Source organism: Oncorhynchus clarkii, chromosome 8 (genome assembly GCF_045791955.1).
Source record: "Oncorhynchus clarkii lewisi isolate Uvic-CL-2024 chromosome 8, UVic_Ocla_1.0, whole genome shotgun sequence".
Classification (NCBI taxonomy): domain Eukaryota; kingdom Metazoa; phylum Chordata; class Actinopteri; order Salmoniformes; family Salmonidae; genus Oncorhynchus; species Oncorhynchus clarkii.
The window spans coordinates 38,651,324-38,673,616 of record NC_092154.1 but is presented as its reverse complement, the minus strand read 5'-3'; the positions used below and the strand labels follow the sequence as shown (position 1 = coordinate 38,673,616).

General features: G+C 45.9%; 1 protein-coding gene across 1 annotated transcript in view; it reads right to left on the bottom strand.

Moving 5' to 3' along the window:
- LOC139415370 (fibronectin type III domain-containing protein 1-like) overlaps positions 1–22,293 on the bottom strand; it is a 79,690-nt gene that overhangs the window by 37,803 nt on the left and 19,594 nt on the right. Inside the window, exons 5-13 of the mRNA XM_071163471.1 lie at positions 20,115–20,396; positions 19,861–19,959; positions 11,961–12,078; positions 11,690–11,877; positions 11,082–11,189; positions 6,227–6,421; positions 2,941–6,059; positions 2,678–2,789; positions 2,112–2,453 (exon numbers count right to left, since the gene is read on the bottom strand). Coding sequence (XP_071019572.1) covers positions 2,112–2,453; positions 2,678–2,789; positions 2,941–6,059; positions 6,227–6,421; positions 11,082–11,189; positions 11,690–11,877; positions 11,961–12,078; positions 19,861–19,959; positions 20,115–20,396 — 4,563 coding nt within the window. The remainder of the gene's footprint in view (positions 1–2,111; positions 2,454–2,677; positions 2,790–2,940; positions 6,060–6,226; positions 6,422–11,081; positions 11,190–11,689; positions 11,878–11,960; positions 12,079–19,860; positions 19,960–20,114; positions 20,397–22,293) is intronic.

Here is a 22,293-nt window from a genome sequence, read left to right as displayed (position 1 = left end):
AAGTACTCGTTATGTTTTGAATGCTAAGCAGGACCAGAAAATTGTCTAATTCACATACTTCTCAAGAGAACATCCCTGGTCATCTCTACTGCCTCCTGATCTGTCAGACTCACTAAACACAAATGTTTATTTGTAAAGCGTCTGAGTGTTGGATTGTGCCCCTGGCTATCCATAAATTAAAAACCAGAAAATCGTGCCACCTGGTTTGCTTAACATAAGGAATTTGAAATGAATTATACTTTTACTTTTGATACTTAAGTATATTTTAGCGATTACATTTACTTTTGATACTTAAGTATATTAAAAACGACTTTTACTCAAGTAGTATTTTACTGGGTGACTTTCACTTTTACTTGAGTCATTTTCTACTAAGGTGTATTTACTTTTACTCAAGTATGACAATTGAGTACTTTTTCCACTACTACAAGCTTGTAGCGTCATATCCAAGAAGAATAGGGGTTGTAATCGCTGCCTAAGGTGCTTCAACAAAGTACTGAGTAAAGGGTACTTATGTAAATGTAATATTTCTTTATTTTTATACATTTGCAAAAATGTCTAAAAACCTGTTTGCTTTTACATTAGGGGGTATTGTGTGTAGATTGATAAGGGGAAAAAAGATTTCATACATTTTAGAATAAGGCTGTAACGTAACAAAATGTGGAAAAGGTCAAGAGGTCTGAATACTTTCCGAATGCACTGTAGCAAATACATTTTTAAACAGATGGGTTTACTGGTGATAAAATACTCCAGTTATGCTATTTTGGACCACCAGGTAGCTGATGTCATACAGCCTGTCGTTTTTGTGTTCACACTTTCTCATAACGACAACGACAAGTTTGATTTCGGGCAACAGTAGGATGTTCATGATGTTATTGCGACAACTGTCTACAGACATGTCGAGAGACCAACTGTAAACCAGCCTTTAGCATGCCAACTCCAGCCAGGCTAAGGAAAATGCTCAAAGTGTTTGAACATTTTTCAAAAAGTATTTGGACCCAGGTCCTGATCAGGTTCCACTGGTCTCGACTGTGCCTGGCCAGATCTTGCAGGGCTCTCTACTTATTATGGTCAGTATGTTATGAGATGGTAAACAACAACAGCTCACAGACTAACTGATGACAGACTCCATTCTGATCCACTGCTTTTAGCCTGCATAAAATGTAATAGATTGTACAAGCCCAGAATAAGCCTAATCCTGGACTGAAAATCATTCTCAGTTGAAAGTGCATAAATCCAGAGAGGTATACTAAGAAGCGGGATAAATTATTTAGTGACCTAACTTTGGTCAATTCTGGGTTCATCTTAGGATAACTGTTGACACGAAGGTGGCCCACATTTTAGCCAGGTCAATTTTGAATCCTTCAGGCAATGAATTCTTCAGCTGTAACTTCCGGGGAAGGCTAACTCACAGCTAACTGTCTGAGCCACGAGTTGAGGGCCAATTACATCAGATTCCCTCCCTCTGACTAAGATTGCATCATCATCCGCTTAATTTTAGGAAGACGGCTGATTAAATATTGTATTCATCAAATATTTTTTTTTGCGTACATTTGAAAAAATATTAAAATATCTATCACCTTACACATTTAGTAACGACAGGATGCATTTGAAACTTCGCAGATAGTAAAACTTTTGAATGACTATACTACGTGACAATAGCCTGCTGAATATATAACTTCTCTTTCATGCTGATTTTGGCAAAAATGAAAATGTGGCTCTGACATGGATTGGTGTTTCACCATTGTCAAATGAAGAGTTTGTCGTTTGACTTGCTGGGATTATCCACTTGCGACATACAAGCGCAGTCACAAGCCTGGCTGGAATTAACGGAAGATAGAGGATAAATATCCTCCTTCGTAACATGAATGAAGCCTGAACTGGAATGTGAAGCTAACTGAAGCTGGCTAGCTTCATAAAAACCTGAGTAGATCTAGCTAGCGTCGTAGTACACCCCTCTGGAATAGGCTTAATCTGGGTCTGGGAAACTGGCCCTACAACAGCTACAACTACTACTAGTACTACTACTATGATAGTACTAGTTTGATTACTATAACACTACTAGTAATCTGACAGTACATACAGAAGCGTTAGTCAGCGTTAGTCAGACTTGCCTTCAGGATAACAGTCCAGGATGCCATCAGCATCCAGCATTGGGAATCCCTCATCATCCCTGATCAAAAATGTTCCTGGAGGACAGGTCGGGAACACCGGCATGGTTATAGTCTCCTCTGTGGACATTTCAGTGGTGGTTGGTAGCGTTGTCGGTTCAGGTGTGGTCGTGGTAGGAGGTCTGGTTGTGGTTGTGGTCCTTGGTTTAGCCTGGTCCAGGCCAATGATGGGTTTGCCACCCACAGTCAGGAACTTGTCTTTGGGGTTGACCACCGGTTGGCTTTCCCGTCCGTGACCAAACAGAGCCTGGCCCTCCTGGTTCACCAATGGGCTGCCCTGGTGGTCTAGCAGGGGAGAACAATCAATCAGTTATCTATCTGTGTAAACAAAACAGTATGGGTCTGTGTCGTAAGTGTGATATCTCCTTTCTCCTAAGGAGGAATAAATAGGGGGGGGAGGAAGTGTCTTTATATACCAACACATTACAAAGCTCTTAGGAACGTAGACCTTTAATACTCCTAGAAACAGTGTTCAATATAAGAGAAGGTATTAGTTGACAGTATCTCACCAAAGATGGTGCGTCCGTCCTCTCCCAGAACCACCCTCTTGGGTTGGCCCTGAGAGTCCTGGAGAACCCTGCCATCCTCGTTCATCAGGACCCCCTTATCCAAGTCCAACACCTGGAGAATAGAACACGTCCCAGTGTTGGAGATACGTCATAGGGAAACATATTACGGAGAGTCTGCAGAATGGTTAACGTTGTAGATGAAATGTCTCCTTTCAATCCCCTTTACTTTGCAATAAAATGTATCGAGACACAGACACACATACCCACTTGGCTCCATCAGGCCCAGTGATGTACCTTCTTCCATTAGGTTTGGTGTTGTCATTGGATGTGCTGGACTCTTTGTCACTGGTCGCCGTGAGATTGGGGCGGCCATTTTTACCATTTCCATGACCATTTCCGTAGCCGGGCTTGAGGCCTCCACTGGGGGTTTTACTCCTGAGATGGGGGTCTGACCGGCTGGGGTAGCGTGTCCTTGTACCCTGGCCCACCACAGAGTCTCTGGATGAGAATGACGAGGAGGAAGAGGAGCCTTGAGATCCCTGGCTGCTGCCAATGGAGGTCTGTCTGTGGGAGGGGCGAGAGAGGGAAGGGGAGGAGCCTCCAGTGCTAACACTAGCGGCCCCGCTAACCCCGTGATCTGGCTGCGACAGACTAGAGGAGGAAGAGGAAGAAGAGGAAGATGATGTGTTTGTGTTAGAGGAACCTAACCGTGTGCTCTGTGCTGGTTGTGCTCTAAGCGGGAACCTAGAACCTGTCTGCCTGTTTATGAGCAGGGGAGATCGCACCCTCCCGTTGGGACCTATAATGGTACGGCGGGGGAGCGTAGAACCGGGGACGAAACCGGGCCTGGTTCTACCAGGTGTGGCTTCCCTGTCCACACTCTCGATGGCCCTACTCTGGGGCACCCGGCGGGCGGTAGTTGGGGCTGAGGTAGTGGTAGTGGTGGCAGTGGTAGTGGTGGCAGTAGTTTTGGGGGCGGTGGTTGGGTCTGTGACTTTCTCATTCCACTCATACATCTCCTTACTCCCCTTGTAGAGATAGTCCTCCTTATGGTCATTACTGCTGTCCTCCCTGGTGCTGCTTCCTCTGTGGACGGGCTCACTGGAGTCTCTACGACTACTAGAGGAGGAGTTGGAGGAGGACGAGGAGAAAGAAGAAGAAGAGAAGGTGATGGGATTCCTCGATTCACCTAGAACAGTATTCCTGTTGGGCAGAGAGGGTTTAAGTGCCCCAGCCCCCACCCCATTCTTTAACGGATAGAGGGTGGAGGGTTTTTTAGCATCCTCACTGGTCTCCTGCACTGCGGAGGTCCTTGAAGCCCCTGAGGCAGATGCTGCCCCCGAGGCAGCTGTCCTAGAGGGGAATCCTCTCAGGATGGGTCTTCCAGCCCCAACAGAGGATGAGGAGGCTGTCCTGCTCCAGGGAACCCTCCCGTCCGCGCGGGGGGAAGACACCCTGCTACTGCTCCCCATCCCTGTTCCAAACCTGCTCTGGTGCCGTTTCACAAAGGGATTAATCCTGGAGGCAGGGGGAGCAGGTGTCTTGGAAGGTGGGGGAGCTGGGGTATTGTAGTAGTTCTCCCCCCTCCCTCCCTCCTCTCTCCTATCTCCCCTCCCTCCCTCCTCTTTCCTGTTTTCCATCTCTCCCTCCTCTCTCCTGTCTCCCCTCGCTCCCTCCTCTTTCCTGTTTTCCATCTCTCCCTCTTCTCTCCTGTCTCCCCTCGCTCCCTCCTCTTTCCTGTTTTCTCTCTCTCCCTCCTCTCTCTTGTCTCCTTTCTCTCCCTCCTCTCTCTTGTCTCCCCTCTCTCCATCTTCTTTCCTGTCTCCCCTCCCTCCATCCTCTCTCCGGTCCCCCCTCCCTTCTTCCTCTCTCTTCTCTCCCCTCCCTCCATCTTCTTTCCTGTCTCCCCTCCCTCCATCCTCTCTCCGGTCTCCCCTCCCTTCTTCCTCTCTCTTCTCTCCCCTCCCTCGCTCTACTCTCCTGTCCCCCCTCCCTCGCTCCTCTCTCCTGTCTTCACGCCCTCCATCCTCTCCCCTGTCTCCCCTCCTTTCCTGTACTTTTCTGTCTCCCCTCCCTCCATCCCCTCTCCTACCTCCACTCCCTCGCTCCTCTCTCCTGTCTCCCCTCCCTCCCTCCTCTCTCTTGTCCTGTGTCCTGTCCTCAGAAGAATGTTTAGTGGAAATGGTCCGGGAACTGGAAGTGGGTTCTTCTTCTTTGGTGGCCTCTGCCTCTGTGACTTTGTAGTCGTTGTAGTCATTATTGTCCTGGTGGTGTGTTAAGTCCTGTGTTCTAGGAGTGTGTGAGCCGTGAGTGTGTGATGTTTCTGGGATCTTGCCTTTGGTCGGTAGAGTGGACTGGGACATGCCGGCGGAAGTCGAGTCTGACCCAGGTTTGATGAGTCCAGTAAGAACCCGGCCATTTGGATTCCCTCGAGACAGGATCCCGGGTTTCCGCCTGCCATAACCATATCCACGGCCTGGCAGAGCAGATCCTCTTCCCACAGTTGGTGCCTCGGTCTTGGGCTCTGAGACGGCCTGGTTTGGGGTAGGGGTTGAGGTGGAGGGTTTGGCCGCTGTGGCACTTGGCTGGTCGTAGGTCTTTTTGCCCTCGGAGTAGTTGGTGACAGTGTCGTCCTTCCTGATGGTTGCAAACTCCTCGTTGGGGGATGGGCTGGAGGACGAAGAAGATGAGGAGGCGCTGCCCTTTTCTGCATCCTGTGTCTTTGACTGGGACACTGACCCTGAGACTGATGTCCGGGAGAATGGTCTTCGACCAGAATTGATGCGTCTGCCAGAGAGAGGTTTGCGGAGAGGGTAGGAGGGTTTAGAGGATGATGAGGAGCCCTCTGATGAGGGAACTTCTGTTTTGAGGCTGGGTCTGGAGGGCTCATCTACATCCTTCCCTTTACCACTCCCTCTGACGTAGCCACTGTCCTCAGGTGTAGAAGGAACAACATTGTTCTGAGTCACTGCTTCTTTCTTCTCCTCCACATCTTCGTTAGTGAGCTTCTCCTCCTCTTCGTCTCGAGTGGTTTCTATTGTTTTGTTCTCCTCCTCCTGTTCATCCTCTGTTTCTGTCTTTCTCCCCTTGTCTCTGGCTGGAGCAGTACCGGCTCCTAGTTGCTGATTGGTCGCCCTGTTCCTGACCGTGCCCCTCACATCTGAGAAGATGCTGTGATAGGAGCGTGTCTTGGTGAGGGGCCGTGTCCGCCTGGAGGAGGGCGAGGCAGATGTGGTCTGAGTGGGTGTGGTCGGCTCCTTGGTCACGTCTTCTAATTGGAGGTTGACGACATCGTCACGGTAACTGTCCTGTTTGGACGTCTGAGAGGGGGTGTAGCTGGTTCTACGGCCACCTTGAGTTGGCGAGGAGGCAGCACTGCTGGCTGGCAAGTAAGATGGAGTATTAGTTAAGTGTAGACACCATTAGGACATTAGAAATGTAACTAACATCACGTATGCAGGCGCACGCACGCACGCACGCAAGCAAGGAAGGAAGCACGCACACACACACACACACACACACACACACACACAAAGTAGATATGCTTACCGGTGCCTCCAGGCATGGCTACGCTAAAGGCTTTGGTTTGGGGGCCCTGGCCCCTCCTGTTGGTGGCTCTGATCTTGAAGATGTAGAGGTCCCCAGGCAGGAAGCCGTCTATGATGGCTGAGGTGGTGCTGCCGCGGTATGTCACTGACTTCATCCCAAAGGGTTTCATGGCAGGAGCATAGGACATTATGTACTCTGAGGGGAGGAGGACCTGGATCATTACATATTAGCACCAACTGAAAACACTTGAGTAAATGAGGGACACAAAGTACACTACCGTTCAAACACCGTCCTTGTTTTTGAAAGAAAATCAATTTTTTGGTCCATTAAAATAACATCAAATTGATCAGAAATACAGTGTAGACATTGTTAATGTTGTAAATGACTATTGTAGCTGGAAACGGCTGATTTTTAATGGAATATCGAGATAGACGTACAGAGGCCCATTATCAGCAACCATCACTCCTGTGTTCCAATTAGCTAATCCAAGTGTATCATTTTAAAAGGCTAATTGATCATTAGAAAACCCTTTTGCAATTATGTTAACACAGCTGAAAACAGTTGTTCTGATTAAAGAAGCAATAAAACTGACCGTCTTTATACTAGTTGAGTATCTGGAGCATCAGCATTTGTGGTTTCAATTACAGGCTCAAAATGGCCAGAAACAAAGACTTTCTTCTGAAACTCGTCAGTCTATTCTTGTTCTGAGAAATGAAGGCTATTCCATGCAAGAAATTGCCAAGAAACTGAAGATCTCGTATAACGCTGTGTACTACTCCCTTCACAGAACAGCGCAACCTGGCTTTAACCAGAATAGAGAGAGGAATGGGAGGCCCCGGTGCACAACTGAGCAAGAGGACAAGTACATTAGAGTGTCTAGTTTGAGAAACAGACACCTCACAAGTCCTCAACTGGCAGCTTCATTAAATAGTACTCACAAAACACCAGTCTCAACGTCAACAGTGAAAAGGCGACTCCTGGATGCTTGCCTTCGGGGCAGAGTTCCTCTGTCCAGTGTCTGTGTTATTTTGCCCATCTTAATCTTTTATTTTTATTGGCCAGTCTGAGATATGGCTTTTTCTTTGCAACCCAGAGCCTCTTCACTGTTGATGATGAGACTAGTGTTTTACGGGTACTATTTAATGAAGCTGCAGGTGTTCTTAATGTTTTGTATACTCAGTGTATATACAGTAGAAACATACGTTCATACGGCAATGACAGACAATTGAGGAAACAAAACAAAACCCTTTTAACTTGTCTTGTTGCATCTCCCAAGCTTTGGAGATAAAAGTTGCAACCATCTTTGCTAAAATAGCCATTCAAGTTTTTCTTCATCTCTAATCCAGAAAAATTGTATCAAACAGTATAGCTCTCAAATGATCATATAAAGTATTATACAATAAAAAAGTGCAGTTCATTCTCTACCTCTCCTAAATCACAGACTGTACATAGTCATTCTTCTTCATCTATGGCATTGAACCTACCTACTTTAATTGCCAGAGGCACTATCCCGGTTCTCAACTGAGCACACAAGGACCATTGGTTTCTGGTTAAGTGAGAGGTGATATAAGGTTCTGGATTGTGGCCGTTTTTGATCTGGTTGTTCTGAGTTTTGGTTTTAGCCATATGTCAGTTGACTATTTTTCTTTGTAGGTTAGGATTAACTTGTGTTTGATCATATTGACATTGCAGAGTAACTTGTTTTGAAATATGTGTTGTAGATCAGCTTCCTTAAATGTGGAATTGATTTCCTTTCTCCAGGGGTAGTTGTGTGTTTAAATCCAGTTAAAAAGCTGTTTGTTATTCTGTCCTCTGGCATATTCCATAACCTAATCATTTCACCACTCTGTCATATTTCACTGGGTTCCACCCCATGTCACCTTGAATAGCAAGGCTTGGGGAAAACTTATGCACTCCCAAAACATATTGTATGGCTCTATTCTGAATAGTTTTGGATTTTATAAAACCCCAGATTCCAGCAGCATAGTTCAGTATAGGACACACACATGAATTATAGAGCTGTGAATAGATACCATAGTCATGGTCTTTACAGATTTTCAGTTTACTTACAACAGACCCCAATGCTCTCCCTGCATAATCTGATACAGACTTTATACCCTCTTCAAAGGTCATACATTCAAAAAAAAATTGAACTAGGAATATATATAGTCCTTGGTTCATTCCAGACCTGTCTGCCCTTGACCAGCACAAAAACAATCTGTGGCGTTCTGCATTAGCATCGAATAGCCCCCGTGATATGCAACTTTTCAGGGAAGTTAGGAACAAATATACACAGGCAGTTAGGAAAGCTAAGACTATCTTTTTCAAACAGAAATTTGCATCCTGTAGTACTAACTCAAAAAAGTTCTGGGACACTGTAAAGTCAATGGAGAAGAAGAGCACCTCCTCCCAGCTGCCCACTGCTCTGGGGGCTAGGAAACACTGTTACCACCGATAAATCCACGATAATTGAGAATTTCAATAAGCATTTCTCTACGGCTGGCCATGCTTTCCACCTGGCTACCCCTACCCCGGTCAACTGCCCAACACCCTCAACAGCAACCCACCAGATAGCTGATGTTCTGAAAGAGCTGCAAAATCTGGACCCCTACAAATCAGCCGGGCTAGACAATCTGGACCCTCTCTTTTTACAATTATCTGCCGAAATTGTTGCAACCCCTATTACTAGCCTTTTCAACCTCTCTTTCGCATTGTCTGAGAATCCCAAAGATTGGAAAGCTGCCGCGGTCATCCCCCTCTTCAAAGGGGGTGACACTCTAGACCCTACAGACATTTATCTATCCTACCCTGTCTTTCTAAGGCCTTCGAAAGCCAAGTTAACAAACAGATCACCGACCATTTCGAATCCCACCGTACCTTCTCCGCTATGCAATCTGGTTTCAGAGCTGGTCATGGGTGCACCTCAGCCACGCTCAAGGTCTAAACGACATCATAACTGTCATCGATAAGAGACATTACTGTGCAGCCGTATTCATCGACCTGGCCAAGGCTTTCGACTCTGTCAATCACCACATTCTTATTGACAGACTCGACAGCCTTGGTTTCTCCAATGATTGCCTCGCCTGGTTCACCAACTACTTCTCTGATAGAGTTCAGCGTGTCAAATCGGAGGGTCTGTTGTCCGGACCTCTGGTAGTCTCTATGGGTGTGCCACAGGGTTCAATCCTCGGGCCGACTCTCTTCTCTGTATACTGTACATCAATGATGTTGCTCTTGCTGCTGGTGATTCTCTGATCCACCTTTACGCAGACAACTCCAATGCCATACAACTCTCCTTCCATGGCCTCCAACTGCTCTTAAACGCAAGTAAAACTAAATGCATGTTATTCAATCGATCACTGTCCGCACCTGCTCGACCGTCCAGCATCACTACACTGGACGGCTTTGACTTAGAATACATGGACAACTACAAATACCTGGGTGTCTGGTTAGACTGTAAACTCTCCTTCTAGACTCACATTAAGCATCTCCAATCCAAAATTACGGCTTCCTATATCGCAACAAAGCATCCTTCACTCATGTTGCCAAACATCCCCTCGTAAAACTGACCATCCTACCGATCCTCGACTTTGGTGATGTCATCTATAAAATAGCCTCCAACACACTACTCAACAAACTGGATGCAGTCTATCACAGTGCCATCCGTTTTGTCACCAAAGCCCCATACACTACCCACCATTGCGACCTGTACGCTCTCGTTAGTTGGCCCTCGCTTCATACTCGTCGCCAAACCCACTGGCTACAGGTTATCTACAAGTCTCTGCTAGGTAAAGCCCCGCCTTATCTCAGCTCACTGGTCACCATAGCAGCACCCACTCGTAGCACGCGCTCCAGCAGGTATATCTCACTGGTCCCCCCCAAAGCCAATTCATCCTTTGGTCATATTTCCTTCCAGTTCTCTGCTGCCAATGACTGGCACGAACTGCAAAAATCACTGAAGCTGGAGACTCATATCTCCCTCACTAGCTTTAAGCACCAGCTGTCAGAGCAGCTCACAAATCACTGCACCTGTACATAGCCCATCTGTAAACAGCCAATCTATCTACCTACCTCATCCCCATACTGTATTTATTTATTGATCTTGTTCCTTTGCACCCCAGTATCTCTACTTGCACATTCATCTTCTGCACATCTACCATTCCAGTGTTTAATTGCTATATTGTAATTACTTCGACCACCATGGCCTATTTATTGCCTTAACTTACCTCATTTGCACTCACTGTATATAGACTTTTTGTTTTCTTTTGTTCTACTGTATTATTGACTGTATGTTTTGTTTATTCCATGTGTAACTCTGCGTTGTTGTATGTGTCAAATTCCTATGCTTTATCTTGGCCAGGTCGCAGTTGCAAATGAGAACTTGTTCTCAACTAGCCTACCTGGTTAAATAAAGGTTAAATAAATCAAATAAATATAAATATATTTATCAAAAAGGAAACCACGGTATTTATATGAGCTAGTGTAGTTTAGGGGCATTGTTCCAAAAGAGAAGCCATGAATACTTCTTACCCTACCTTTTTTTTTTTTTAAAGTGCATTATCTGGGTTTTTATCTTGGTTAATCATTCATCTCCATTTGGTACACCAGAGATTGACAGTGTCCAACATACATTGCAACTCAAACTCACTCTCTGCAAGGAGGACACCTGCATACAATAATATCCCCAAAGTCGTGTCATCTAATTCAACTCCGAGATTAGCATGCTTGATTTGCTGGGCCAAGAAAAAAAAGGGGCAATGTTTATTTTGTCTTTTACATATATCCTATATATTATGCGATTGATTAATAAGAGAGATACAGTGAAGTAATCCCCTGAATGTTCTCGTGTTCGAACCTCGTATCCTCCCGTTGGGTTCCTCAGGTGGGTCCCAGGTCGCCGTGACAGCGGTTCCCTTCCCTCTCAGTGGCTTCACATCAAAGTTCTCCGGAGGACCAGAGGGAGCTTAAGAACACAGAGGAAAAAAGGGATGGAAAAAAGGAGGAGAAATAATGAGTCCCGAGAGAGAAAACAGGAGCAAGGAGAGCAGAAAGAAAGACGCTATAACAGTAACAGTAGTGTTTCTCCTGCCAATGGGGTTCAAATGGGGAAACATTCACGTCCTGTTATAGATTTCCAGAGAATAAAACCCAGAGATCCTCTAAGGAAATTTAGATTAGAGCTCCAAGTCGGAGCCAGCCAGGCTGAAAATCTCCCTGAACCCTTACTCATTCAGTCAGAAGCAGCTATGAATTATGGCAGAGGTTTTCATGAAGGATTTCATTGAAGGGAATAATCTGAATGAAATATGAATGAACGCCAAAACCGGTTAGAACTATGATTTACCCCTAAATCTTTCATTTGTATGACACTGTAGGATGCCATTTACTCTCTTAAAAAATGGGAAATTACATGGAAGACTTGGGTTTATCTTATATTTTCAGACAGGCAGTAAGAAAACCTACCAGATTCTGGGGTCCTCTGGAACACGGACACGCTCCACTTGCCGTGGTTGTCTCCCTGGGAGATTCGGACGGAGAACTCGTACATCCCGTCAGCTGACAGGGTATCTATCAGCAGCCTCCTCTGGTTGGTCTCCTTGTACTCCCAACGAGCAGACTCACCCTTCTCCCTGTACTTCACCGTGTAGTGTCTGGAGAGAGGAAGAGACATTACATTCTCTCTCACACACTCACACACACTCACACACACTCACAAGCACGAGCCCACTCTCACCTGGAGCCACCAGGTAGGACCTTCTCCATCTCGATAGCCGGGTCCACCCAGCTGATGAGGACAGACTGAGGGGACATGACCCTCACACCGATGTCTTTGGCCTCATACTCCTCAGGCTCTGCATGGGGAACAAATAACAATAAACATGGTCTAGAGGGCTGCAGGTCTAAGTAGAATTGCAGCCCATTATCAGCCAGAAAATGTCAAATATTACAGCAGCTGTTGTTCTTCTCAATACAATTCAGGGAATGGGAAAGAATGAGTGCCACAGGGTTGACATTTATCTCAATACATTGCAGACAATGGGACAAGATGAGTGTCACAGGGTTGATGCGTATGTTAATACATACAGTGGGGCAAAAAAGTATTTAGTCAGCCACTAATTGTGCAAGTTCTCCCACTTAAAAAGATGAGAGAGGCCTGTAATTTTCATCATAGGTACACTTAAAATATGACAGACAAAATGAGATTTTTTTCCCAGAAAATCACATTGTAGGATTTTTAATGAATTTATTTGCAAATTATGGTGGAAAATAAGTATTTGGTCAATAACAAAAGTTTATCTCAATACTTTGTTGTAAACCCTTTGTTGGCAATGACAGAGGTCAAGTCTTCAAAAGGTTTTCACACACTGTTGCTGGTATTTTGGCCCATTCCTCTATGCAGATCTCCTCTAGAGCAGTGATGTTTTGGGGCTGTTGCTGGGCAACACGGACTTTCAACTCCCTCCAAAGATTTTCTATGGGGTTGAGATCTGGAGACTGGCCAGGCCACTCCAGGACCTTGAAATGCTTCTTACGAAGCCACTTCTTCGTTGCCCGAGCAGTGTGTTTGGGATCATTGTCATGCTGAAAGACCCAGCAACGTTTCATCTTCAATGCCCTTGCTGATGGAAGGAGGTTTTCACTCAAAATCTCACGATACATGGCCCCATTCATTCTTTCCTTTACACGGATCAGTCGTCCTGGTCCCTTTGCAGAAGAACAGCCCCAAAGCATGATGTTTCCACCCCCATGCTTCACAGTAGGTATGGTGTTCTTTGGATGCAATTCAGCATTCTTTGTCCTCCAAACACGACAAGTTGAGTTTTTGCCAAAAAGTTATATTTTGGTTTCATCTGACCATATGACATTCTCCCAATCTTCTTCTGGATCATCCAAATGCTCTCTAGCAAACTTCAGACGGGCCTGGACATGTACCGGCTTAAGCAGGGGGACACGTCTGGCACTGCAGGATTTGAGTCCCTGGCGGCGTAGTGTGTTACTGATGGTAGGCTTTGTTACTTTGGTCCCAGCTCTCTGCAGGTCATTCACTAGGTCCCCCCGTGTGGTTCTGGGATTTTTGCTCACCGTTCTTGTGATCATTTTGACCCCACGGGGTGAGATCTTGCGTGGAGCCCCAGATCGAGGGAGATTATCAGTGGTCTTGTATGTCTTCCATTTCCTAATAATTGCTCCCACAGTTGATTTCTTCAAACCAAGCTGCTTACCTATTGCAGATTCAGTCTTCCCAGCCTGGTGCAGGTCTACAATTTTGTTTCTGGTGTCCTTTGACAGCTCTTTGGTCTTGGCCATAGTGGAGTTTGGAGTGTGACTGTTTGAGGTTGTGGACAGGTATCTTTTATACTGATAACAAGTTCAAACAGGTGCCATTAATACAGGTAACGAGTGGAGGACAGAGGAGCCTCTTAAAGAAGAAGTTATAGGTCTGTGAGAGCCAGAAATCTTGCTTGTTTGTAGGTGACCAAATACTTATTTTCCACCATAATTTGCAAATAAATTCATTAAAAATCCTACAATGTGATTTTCTAGACTTTTTTTCTGATTTTGTCTGTCATAGTTGAAGTGAACTTATGATGAAAATTACAGGCCTCTCTCATCTTCTTAAGTGGGAGAACTCGCACAATTGGTGGCTGACTAAATACTTTTTTGCCCCACTGTACCAGTATCTACATTCTATCTCCCGCCTTCTTTCCCCCTCCCTCTAATATTTTCTTCCTCTCCCTCTTCTCTCTCTCCACTCACTCCATCCTCTCCCCCACCTCCACCTCTCTCTCCATTTTCCCAACTCCACAGACAGGATATTGATGCATAGATATGCTTAATGAGGTAGGATAAGGGGGGTGAGGCAATAAATAGAGCATAGTGGCGAAATTATTACAGTATGGCAAATTAAACACTGGCGTGATAGATGTGCAGAAGATGAGTGTGCAAGTAGCGGTACTGGGGTGCAAAAGAGCAAAATAAATAAAATAAATAACAATATGGGGATGAGGTAGTTGGATGGGCTATTTACAGATGGGCTATGTACAGGTGCAGTGATCTGTGAGCTGCTCTGACAGCTGGTGCTTAAATCTTGTGAGGGAGATATGAGTATAAAGCTTCAGTGATTTTTGCAGTTCGTTCCAGGCAGCAGAGAACTGGAAGGAATGGCGGCCGAAGGAGGAATTGGCTTAGGGGGTGACCAGGGAAATATACCTGCTGGAGCGCGTGCTGTGGGTGAGTGCTGCTATGGTGACCAGTGAGCTGAGATAAGGCGGGGCTTTACCTAGCAGAGACTTATAGATGACCTGGAGCCAGTGGGTTTGGCGACGGATATGAAGCGAGGGCCAGCCAACGGGAGCAAACAGGTCGCAGTGGTGGAAAGTATATGGGGCTTTGGTGAAAAAACAGATGGCACTGTGATAGACTGCATCCAATTTGCTGAGTAGAGCGTTGGAGGCTATTTTGTAAATGACATCGCCGAAGTCAAGGATCCATAGGATGGTCAGTTTTACGAGGGTATGTTTGGCATCATGAGTGAAGGATGCTTTGTTGCGATATAGGAAGCCGATTCTAGATTTAATTTTGGATTGGAGATGCTTAATGTGAGTCTGGAAGGAGAGTTTACAGTCTAACTACACACCTAGGTATTTGTAGTTGTCCGCATATTCTATGTCAGAACCGTCCAGAGTAGTGATGCTGGACGGGTAGTTAGGTGCGGGAAGCGATCGGTTGAAGAGCATGCATTTTGTTTTGCTTGCATTTAAGAGCAGTTGGAGGCCACGGAAGGAGAGATGTATGCCATTGAAGCTCGTCTGGAGGTTAGTTAACACAGTGTCCAAAGAAGGGCCAGAAGTATTCAGAATGGTGTCGTCTGCATAGAGGTGGATCAGAGAATCACCAGCAGCAAGAGCGACATCAGTGATGTATACAGAGAAAAGAATTGGCCCGAGGATTGAACCCTGTGGCACCCCCATAGAGACTGCCAGAGGTCTGACTCTGTCAGAGAAGTAGTTGGTGAACCAGGCGATGCAGTCATTTGAGAAACCAAGGCTGTCGAGTCTGCCGATAAGAATGTGGTGGTTGACAGAGTCGAAAGCCTTGGCCAGGTCGATGAATACAGCTGCACAATATTGTCTCTTATCGATGGTGGTTATGATGTCGTTTAGGACCTTGAGCGTGGCTGAGGTGCACCCATGACCAGCTCTGAAACCAGATTGCATAGCGGAGAAGTTACGGTGTGATTCGAAATGGTCGGTGATCTGTTTGTTAACTTGGCTTTCGAAGACCTTCGAAAGGCAGGGTAGGATAGATATATGTCTGTAGCAGTTTGGGCCTAGAGTGTCTCCTCCTTTGAAGAACGGGATGACTGCGGCAGCTTTCCAATCTTTGGGGATCTCAGATGATACGACAGAGAGGTTGAACAAGCTAGTAATAGGGGTTGCAACAATTTCGGCGGATAATTTTAGGAAGAGAGGGTCCAGATTGTCTAGCCCTGCTGATTTGTAGGGGTCAAGATTTTGCAGCTCTTTCAGAACATCAGTTATCTGGATTTGGGTGAAGGAGAAATGGGGAGGCTTGGGCAAGTTACAGTGAGGGGTGCAGGGCTGTCTCCTTCCGTGTTTGAAAAAGCTAGCCTTTGCTTTCCTAACTGCCTGTGTATATTGGTTCCTAACTTCCCTGAAAAGTTGCATATTGAGGGGGCTATTCGATGCTAATGCAACACGCCACAGGGTGTTTTTGTGCTGGTCAAGGGCAGTCAGGTCTGGAGTGAACCAAGGGCTATATCCGTTCCTGGTTCTACATTTTTTGAATGGGGCACGCTTATTTAAGATGGTGAGGAAAGCACTTTTAAAGAATAAACAGGCATCCTCTACTGACTGAATGAGGTCAATATCATTGAAGGATACCCGGGCCATGTTGATTAGAAAGGCCTGCTCACTGAAGTGTTTTCGGGAGCCTTTGACAGTGATGAGGGGTGGTCGCTTGACCGCAGACCCATTACAGACGCAGGCAATGAGGCAGTGATCGCTGAGATCCTGGTTGAAGACAGCAGGGGTGTATATGGAGGGCAGGTTGGTTTGGATGATATCTTTGAGGGTGCCCATGTTTATGGATTTGGGGTTGTACCTGGTAGGTTCATTGATAATTTGTGTGAGATTGTGAGCATCAAGCTTAGATTGTAGGATGGCCGGGGTGTTAAGCATGTCTCAGTTTAGGTCACCTAACAGCACGAGCTCTGAAGATAGATGGGGGGCAATCAATTTGCATATGGTGTCCAGGGCACGCCTGGGGGAAGTTGGTGGTCTATAGCAAGCGGCAAAGGTAAGAGACTTGTTTCTGGAGAGGTGGATTTTTAAAAGTAGAAGCTCAAATTGTTTGGGCACAGACCTGGATAGTAAGACAGATCTCTGCAGGCCATCCCTGCAGTAGATTGCAACTCAGCCCCCTTTGGTAGTTCTATCTTGTCGGAAAATGTTATAGTTAGGGATGGAAATTTCAGGGGTTTTGGTGGTCTTCCTAAGCCAGGATTCAGACACAGCCAGGACATCCGGGTAGGCAGAGTGTGCTAGGGCAGTGAATAAAACAAACTTAGGGAGGAGGCTTCTAATGTTAACATGCATGAAACCAAGGCTTTAACATTTAATGAAGTCAATCAATGAGAGAGCCTGGGGAATGGGAGTGGAGCTAGGCACTGCAGGGCATGGATTAACCTCTACATCACCAAAGGAACAGTGCAGGAGTAGGATAAGGGTACGGCTAAAGGCTAAAAGACCTGGCCATCTAGTACGTTCAGAATAGAGAGTAAAAGGAGCAGATTTGTGGGCACCGTAGAATAGATTCAAGGCATAATGCATTGACAAAGGTATGGTAGGATGTGAATACAGTGGGGGTAAACCAGACTGACATACAAACTCACAGACAGACAAGACACAGACTGACTGATATACTCTATCCACTCACAGACAGACAGAGAGACAGTGAGACAGAGAGACAGACAAATAAACAGACAGGTAGGCAGACAAACTTTAAACTCAACCGTAAACCTAACTTCATGTCCACAACCTGGCTCAACGCTAACCCTAGTAACAACCCTAACCCTAGCTCTCCACATCTTAACTCAACTCTTGGAGTTAGGGTTGAGCTGGGATGTGGACAAGAAGTTAATGTTAGGTATGTGGCTATTGTTAGGGTTGAGCCAAGATGTGGAGATGAAGCGTGGACTAGGGTTGGGATTAGCAGGGAGTTGATATGAAGCTAGGGTTAGGCTTAGGGTTGAGGCTATGTTTAGTGTTGATCCCGAATGTGGCATGTCTGTCTGTCTGTCTGTCTGTCTGTCTGTCTGTCTGTCTGTCTGTCTGTCTGCCTGTCTGTGGGAGAGAGTGGAGGGAGCGGGAGAGAGAGGAGGAAGGGAAGAGAGAGTCAACAGACAGACAGACAGAGGAGGGAAAGAGGAGGGAGGGAGAGGAGGGAGAGAGGAAGGGGAGGCAGGGAAAGAAGCAGAGAGAGATAATGGAGGGGGGAGGAGGGAGAGAGAGAAGGGGGAGAGTGAGGGAGAAGGAGGGAGAGGGTGAGAGAGGGTGGAGGTGAAAGGGGAAAGGAGAGAGAAGAAAATGAGGATGGATTAAAAGGCGGTAGAGAGTGAGACGACAGACATGAGATAAACGAGAAAAACGTCAACCTTTTTACACATCTTTTCACATTGACTGCAATATATTGAGAAAATGATCAACCCTGTGCCACATATCTTTCTCCATTGACTGCAATGTACTGAAAAAAGTCAGCTAGTGTGACATTTTACATTTTTACCAAAACGTGTTAGGATGATGTTTTTCTCTGATGCAGTGCCTTCTGAAAGTATTCAGACCCTTTGACATGTTCCACATGTTGTTAGGTTACAGCCTTATTCTAAAATGTATTCAATGATTTCCCCCCTCATCAATCTACAGACAATACCCCATGATGACAAAGCAAAAACAGGTTTTTAGAAATGTTTGCTAAATTATTAAAAATCAAAAACTGAAATATTACATTTACATAAGTATTCAAACCCTTTACTCAGTACTTTGTTAAAGAAGCTTTGGCAGTGATTACAGCCTCAAGTCTTCTTGGGTATGATGACGCTACAAGCTTGGCACACCTGTATTTTGGGAGTTTCTCCCATTCTTCTCTGCAGATCCTCTCAAGCTCTGTCTGGATGGAAGGTGAGTGTTGCTGCACAGCTATTTTCAGGTCTCTCTAGAAATGTTAGATCGGATTCAAGTCCGGGCTCTGGTTGGGCCACTCAAGGACATTCAGAGACTTGTCCTGAAGCCACTCCTGCATTGTCCTTGCTGTGTGCTTAGAGTCGTTGTCTTTTTGGAAGGTGAACATTCACCCCAGTCTTAAGTCCATCAAGGATCTCTCTGTACTTTGCTCCGTTCATCTTTGCCTGAATCCTGACTAAACTCCCAGTCTCTACCGATGAAAAACACTCCCACAGCATGATTCTGCCATCACCATGCTTCACCGTAGGGATGGTGCCAGGTTTCCTCCAGATGTGACGCTTGGCATTCAGGTCAAAGAGTTCAGTCTTGGTGTCAGCAGACCAGAGAATCTTGTTTCTCATGGTCTGAGAGTCTTTAGGTGCCTTTTGGCAAACTTCAAGCAAGCTGTCATGTGCCTTTTACTGAGGAGTGGCTTCAGTCTTGCCACTCTACCATAAAGGCATGATTGGTGGAATGCTGCAGAGATGGTTGTTCTTCTGGAAGGTTCTTCCATCTCCACAGAGGAACTCCAGAGCACTGTCACATTGACCATCGGGTTCTGATCACATCCCTGACCAAGGCCCTTCTCCACCGATTGCTCAGTTTGGCCGGGCGTTCAGCTCTAGGATAGTCTTAGCGGTTCCAAACTTCTTCTATTTGAGAATGATGGAGGCTACTGTGTTCTTGGGAACCTTCAATGCTGCAGAAATGTGTTGGTACCCTTCCCCAGATCTGTGCTTTGACACAATGCTGTCTCTGAGCTCTATGGACAATTAATTCGACCTCATGGCTTGGTTTTTGCTTTGGGACCTTACTGTATATGGACAGGTGTGTGCCTTTCCAAATCATGTCCAATCAATTGAAATGACTTCAGGTGGACTCCAATCAAGTTGTAGAAACATCTCAAGGATGATCAATGGAAGCATAAGCAATTTCGAGTCTCATAGCAAAGGGAATAATTATGTAAATAACGTATTTCTGTTTTCCATTTTTTATAAATTTGCTAACATTTCTACAAACCTCTTTTTGCTATGTCATTATGGGGTTTTGTGTATAGATTGCTGTGGATTTTAATTGATTTAATCCATTTATAATTAGGCTGTAACGTAACAACCTTTTGAAAAAGTCAAGGGGTCTGAATACTTTCCGAAGGCACTCAATCATATTGAGAATTTACAAAAAATATGTAGTCTGTTTTTACATTGCTACTGTATATTCTCAGCCAGTCGAGTGGTTGAAATGGTTTAAAACTCTTGAGTGTTGTCTGAAGATGAGTTCCTCGCAGCTGGACATAGTTATGCGTGATTATAAAGGCTTCTAATGATGTTATAAAGGCTCATAAAGATATTATAAAGGCTCATAAGGTGGTCATAAGCTGGTCATAAGGCCTACCTGGGGGAGTTTTTTTGGTCAGGGTGGCTCTGTTGCTTGGCACGCTCCGCCCCGTGGCTCTCTGTGCCTGCAGTGATACCACATAGATGGACTCAGACGCTACGAATAGAGGGACATACCAGACACATAGGCCAGCGTTTACACACTAGGACACACTATGGATGGACACACTACACACACTCTACATACTGTTCACACAAGAATATTCTAAATGAGTAGCAAACCCGGTGTGAGAGAGATCCAGGTGCTCTTACCTAGTTTGGGGTTGTGTCTGTTTCTCTGGTCAGCCTGTGGTTGGGTGTGGTGGTGGTGGTGTTGGGACCTCTGGTCCAGCAGGGGTGTCCCTGCCTTGGCCCTATCTGGCTGACGAGGGCCGGAGGATGATTGGGGGGGTCTCCGGATCCGCTGCCCCCTGGAGGAGGTCAGGCCTGACGGGCGCACCCCCCCATCAACCACAGATCCTCTTCCTGTTCTCACGGGGATCCCGACAGGGGAGTTAGCCCTGGTCCACATGTCTGGAGTAGGAGATGGACGAGCTGGAAGAGAGAGAAAAATACAGCTAAAGTTCAGCATGGTTCACCTGACCCTGATAAGACCACAAGGTACAGTATCTCAGGTTGACATGCTGAGATAACTGTGTGAGGGCCAGGCCAGTACCACAAGTCTTAAAAAAATATATTATCACTTCAATGAGTTTTATATCTCATAATTATGTTTTGAAATGTTTCAAATGAAATGGAGAACTCAGGGAAACTCCCCATATGTCCTACTTTGCCAAAATACTTTCCTCTCCAATAATCTAAACAAGTTAAAGTGTATGAGACACTGTAATCATGGGAGATGTCACAACGTGGACCCAGACAGAGACCAGGGACCACACAGTCTCCCAATGCTCCCACTTCCTGCTTCTTACTTCCTGGTGTAATCACATGATGTCTGTCTCCAGCCTGGACAGCCATCTCAGACAGACAGGCAGACAACCCCCCCCCATCCGTCTTCACCTCCCCTCCCTTGCTTTGCTGGCTTGCCGAGTGATAGCACGGACAACATTTAAAAAAAAACGTTTCCCTGCCTTCTCCTCATCTCTCATCCCTCTGTCTCTCATAATCATTATCAGATGGAAGGCTCTCTTGTCTTCTTTCCCTCAGAGTAAATGTATTCCTATGCAGCAGTGGCTGATACAGTCCTGACAAGTCAGAGTAGATGTGGGCATAAGATAGGGTCAGACAGGGTGAGTCAGTGGACTTGCATGAATTATTCCCTGCTGGATCAGTGCGAGAGAGAGAGAGAGGATAAGGGAATACAATGAGAGGTAATAGGAGTTGGGATTAAAGGAGGATAGGACAAGAGGTCCTGACGCGACAGTCTGTATGTCAGAGGGTTTGCTGACCTGGGGAGGATCTCTCTCATTCACTCTCTTTTTCTCTCTCCTTTCTCTCCTAGCCCTCCCTGCTCTATTCACCTTTCCACTCTCTTTTCCTCCTTGGCCCTGGCTGCACAGCTAAGTGGAGCTCTGTCTGGAACGACGCAAGTTTGCTACACACAAAAAAAATTTTTTTGGATCTGATTAATTCTATTTTTGTGAGTAGTTACAGCTAATGAAAACATATGATTTTTTACATGAAATTATTAATACAGATCTACTTAATTAAATTGTGTTATTGAAACACTACTTAATTGAGAAATAATCATTAGAAAGTGACCAGATGTATTCGGGTAATCATGTTTCAACTCAATTAGAACAAGTTCCTCCCAAATTAAACAATTGTGTCAATTCTAGCTCTTTGAGTTGCATTCATCCTAACTACTACATTTAAAAAAAGCACTTCTTTACATTCAAACGTTTTAGTTGGTATAGTGGTATAGTGGCCATTTCAGTAGGGCGCTTTGTGTTCCCATCTGTTTCCTGCTCATCCGCCAGCTAACCAACTGTCACACCAGCCTTCGCTTTAGCGCCGCCTCCTGTCCAGCTCAGGAGATCGGCATCGCCGGCCTTCTAGCTGCTACCAAACCTGCTGCTGGAAAACGCCCTTCACTCATCAACTCCGGACTTGTCTCGTTATCATTACGCACACATGGTTCCACTCCCCACTCTATCACTGAATAAAACTACCTCTGTCATTTGTCTTTGTCGGTCCTGAGTACTTTATTATTTAGCACTTTGGGTTTCGCATCCACTGGCTGGAACGACCAGGCCCTGTTGACAGTTTTCTGCAGCGGGCTACAGGCAGACATCCAGACCGAGCTGGCTCATCTGGACAAGCTCATCGCTTTGGCCATCCGCCTGGATACTCTCCTGAGTGCCCGTCAGCGCCCATCCCGGGGGTTCGGCTCTCTCCCAGGAACCTCCAGCGAGCCTGAGCCAATGGAGGTGGGCACAACACACCTTCCCCCAGAAAAACGTCAACGCCACCGTCAACAGGGTCTCTGCTC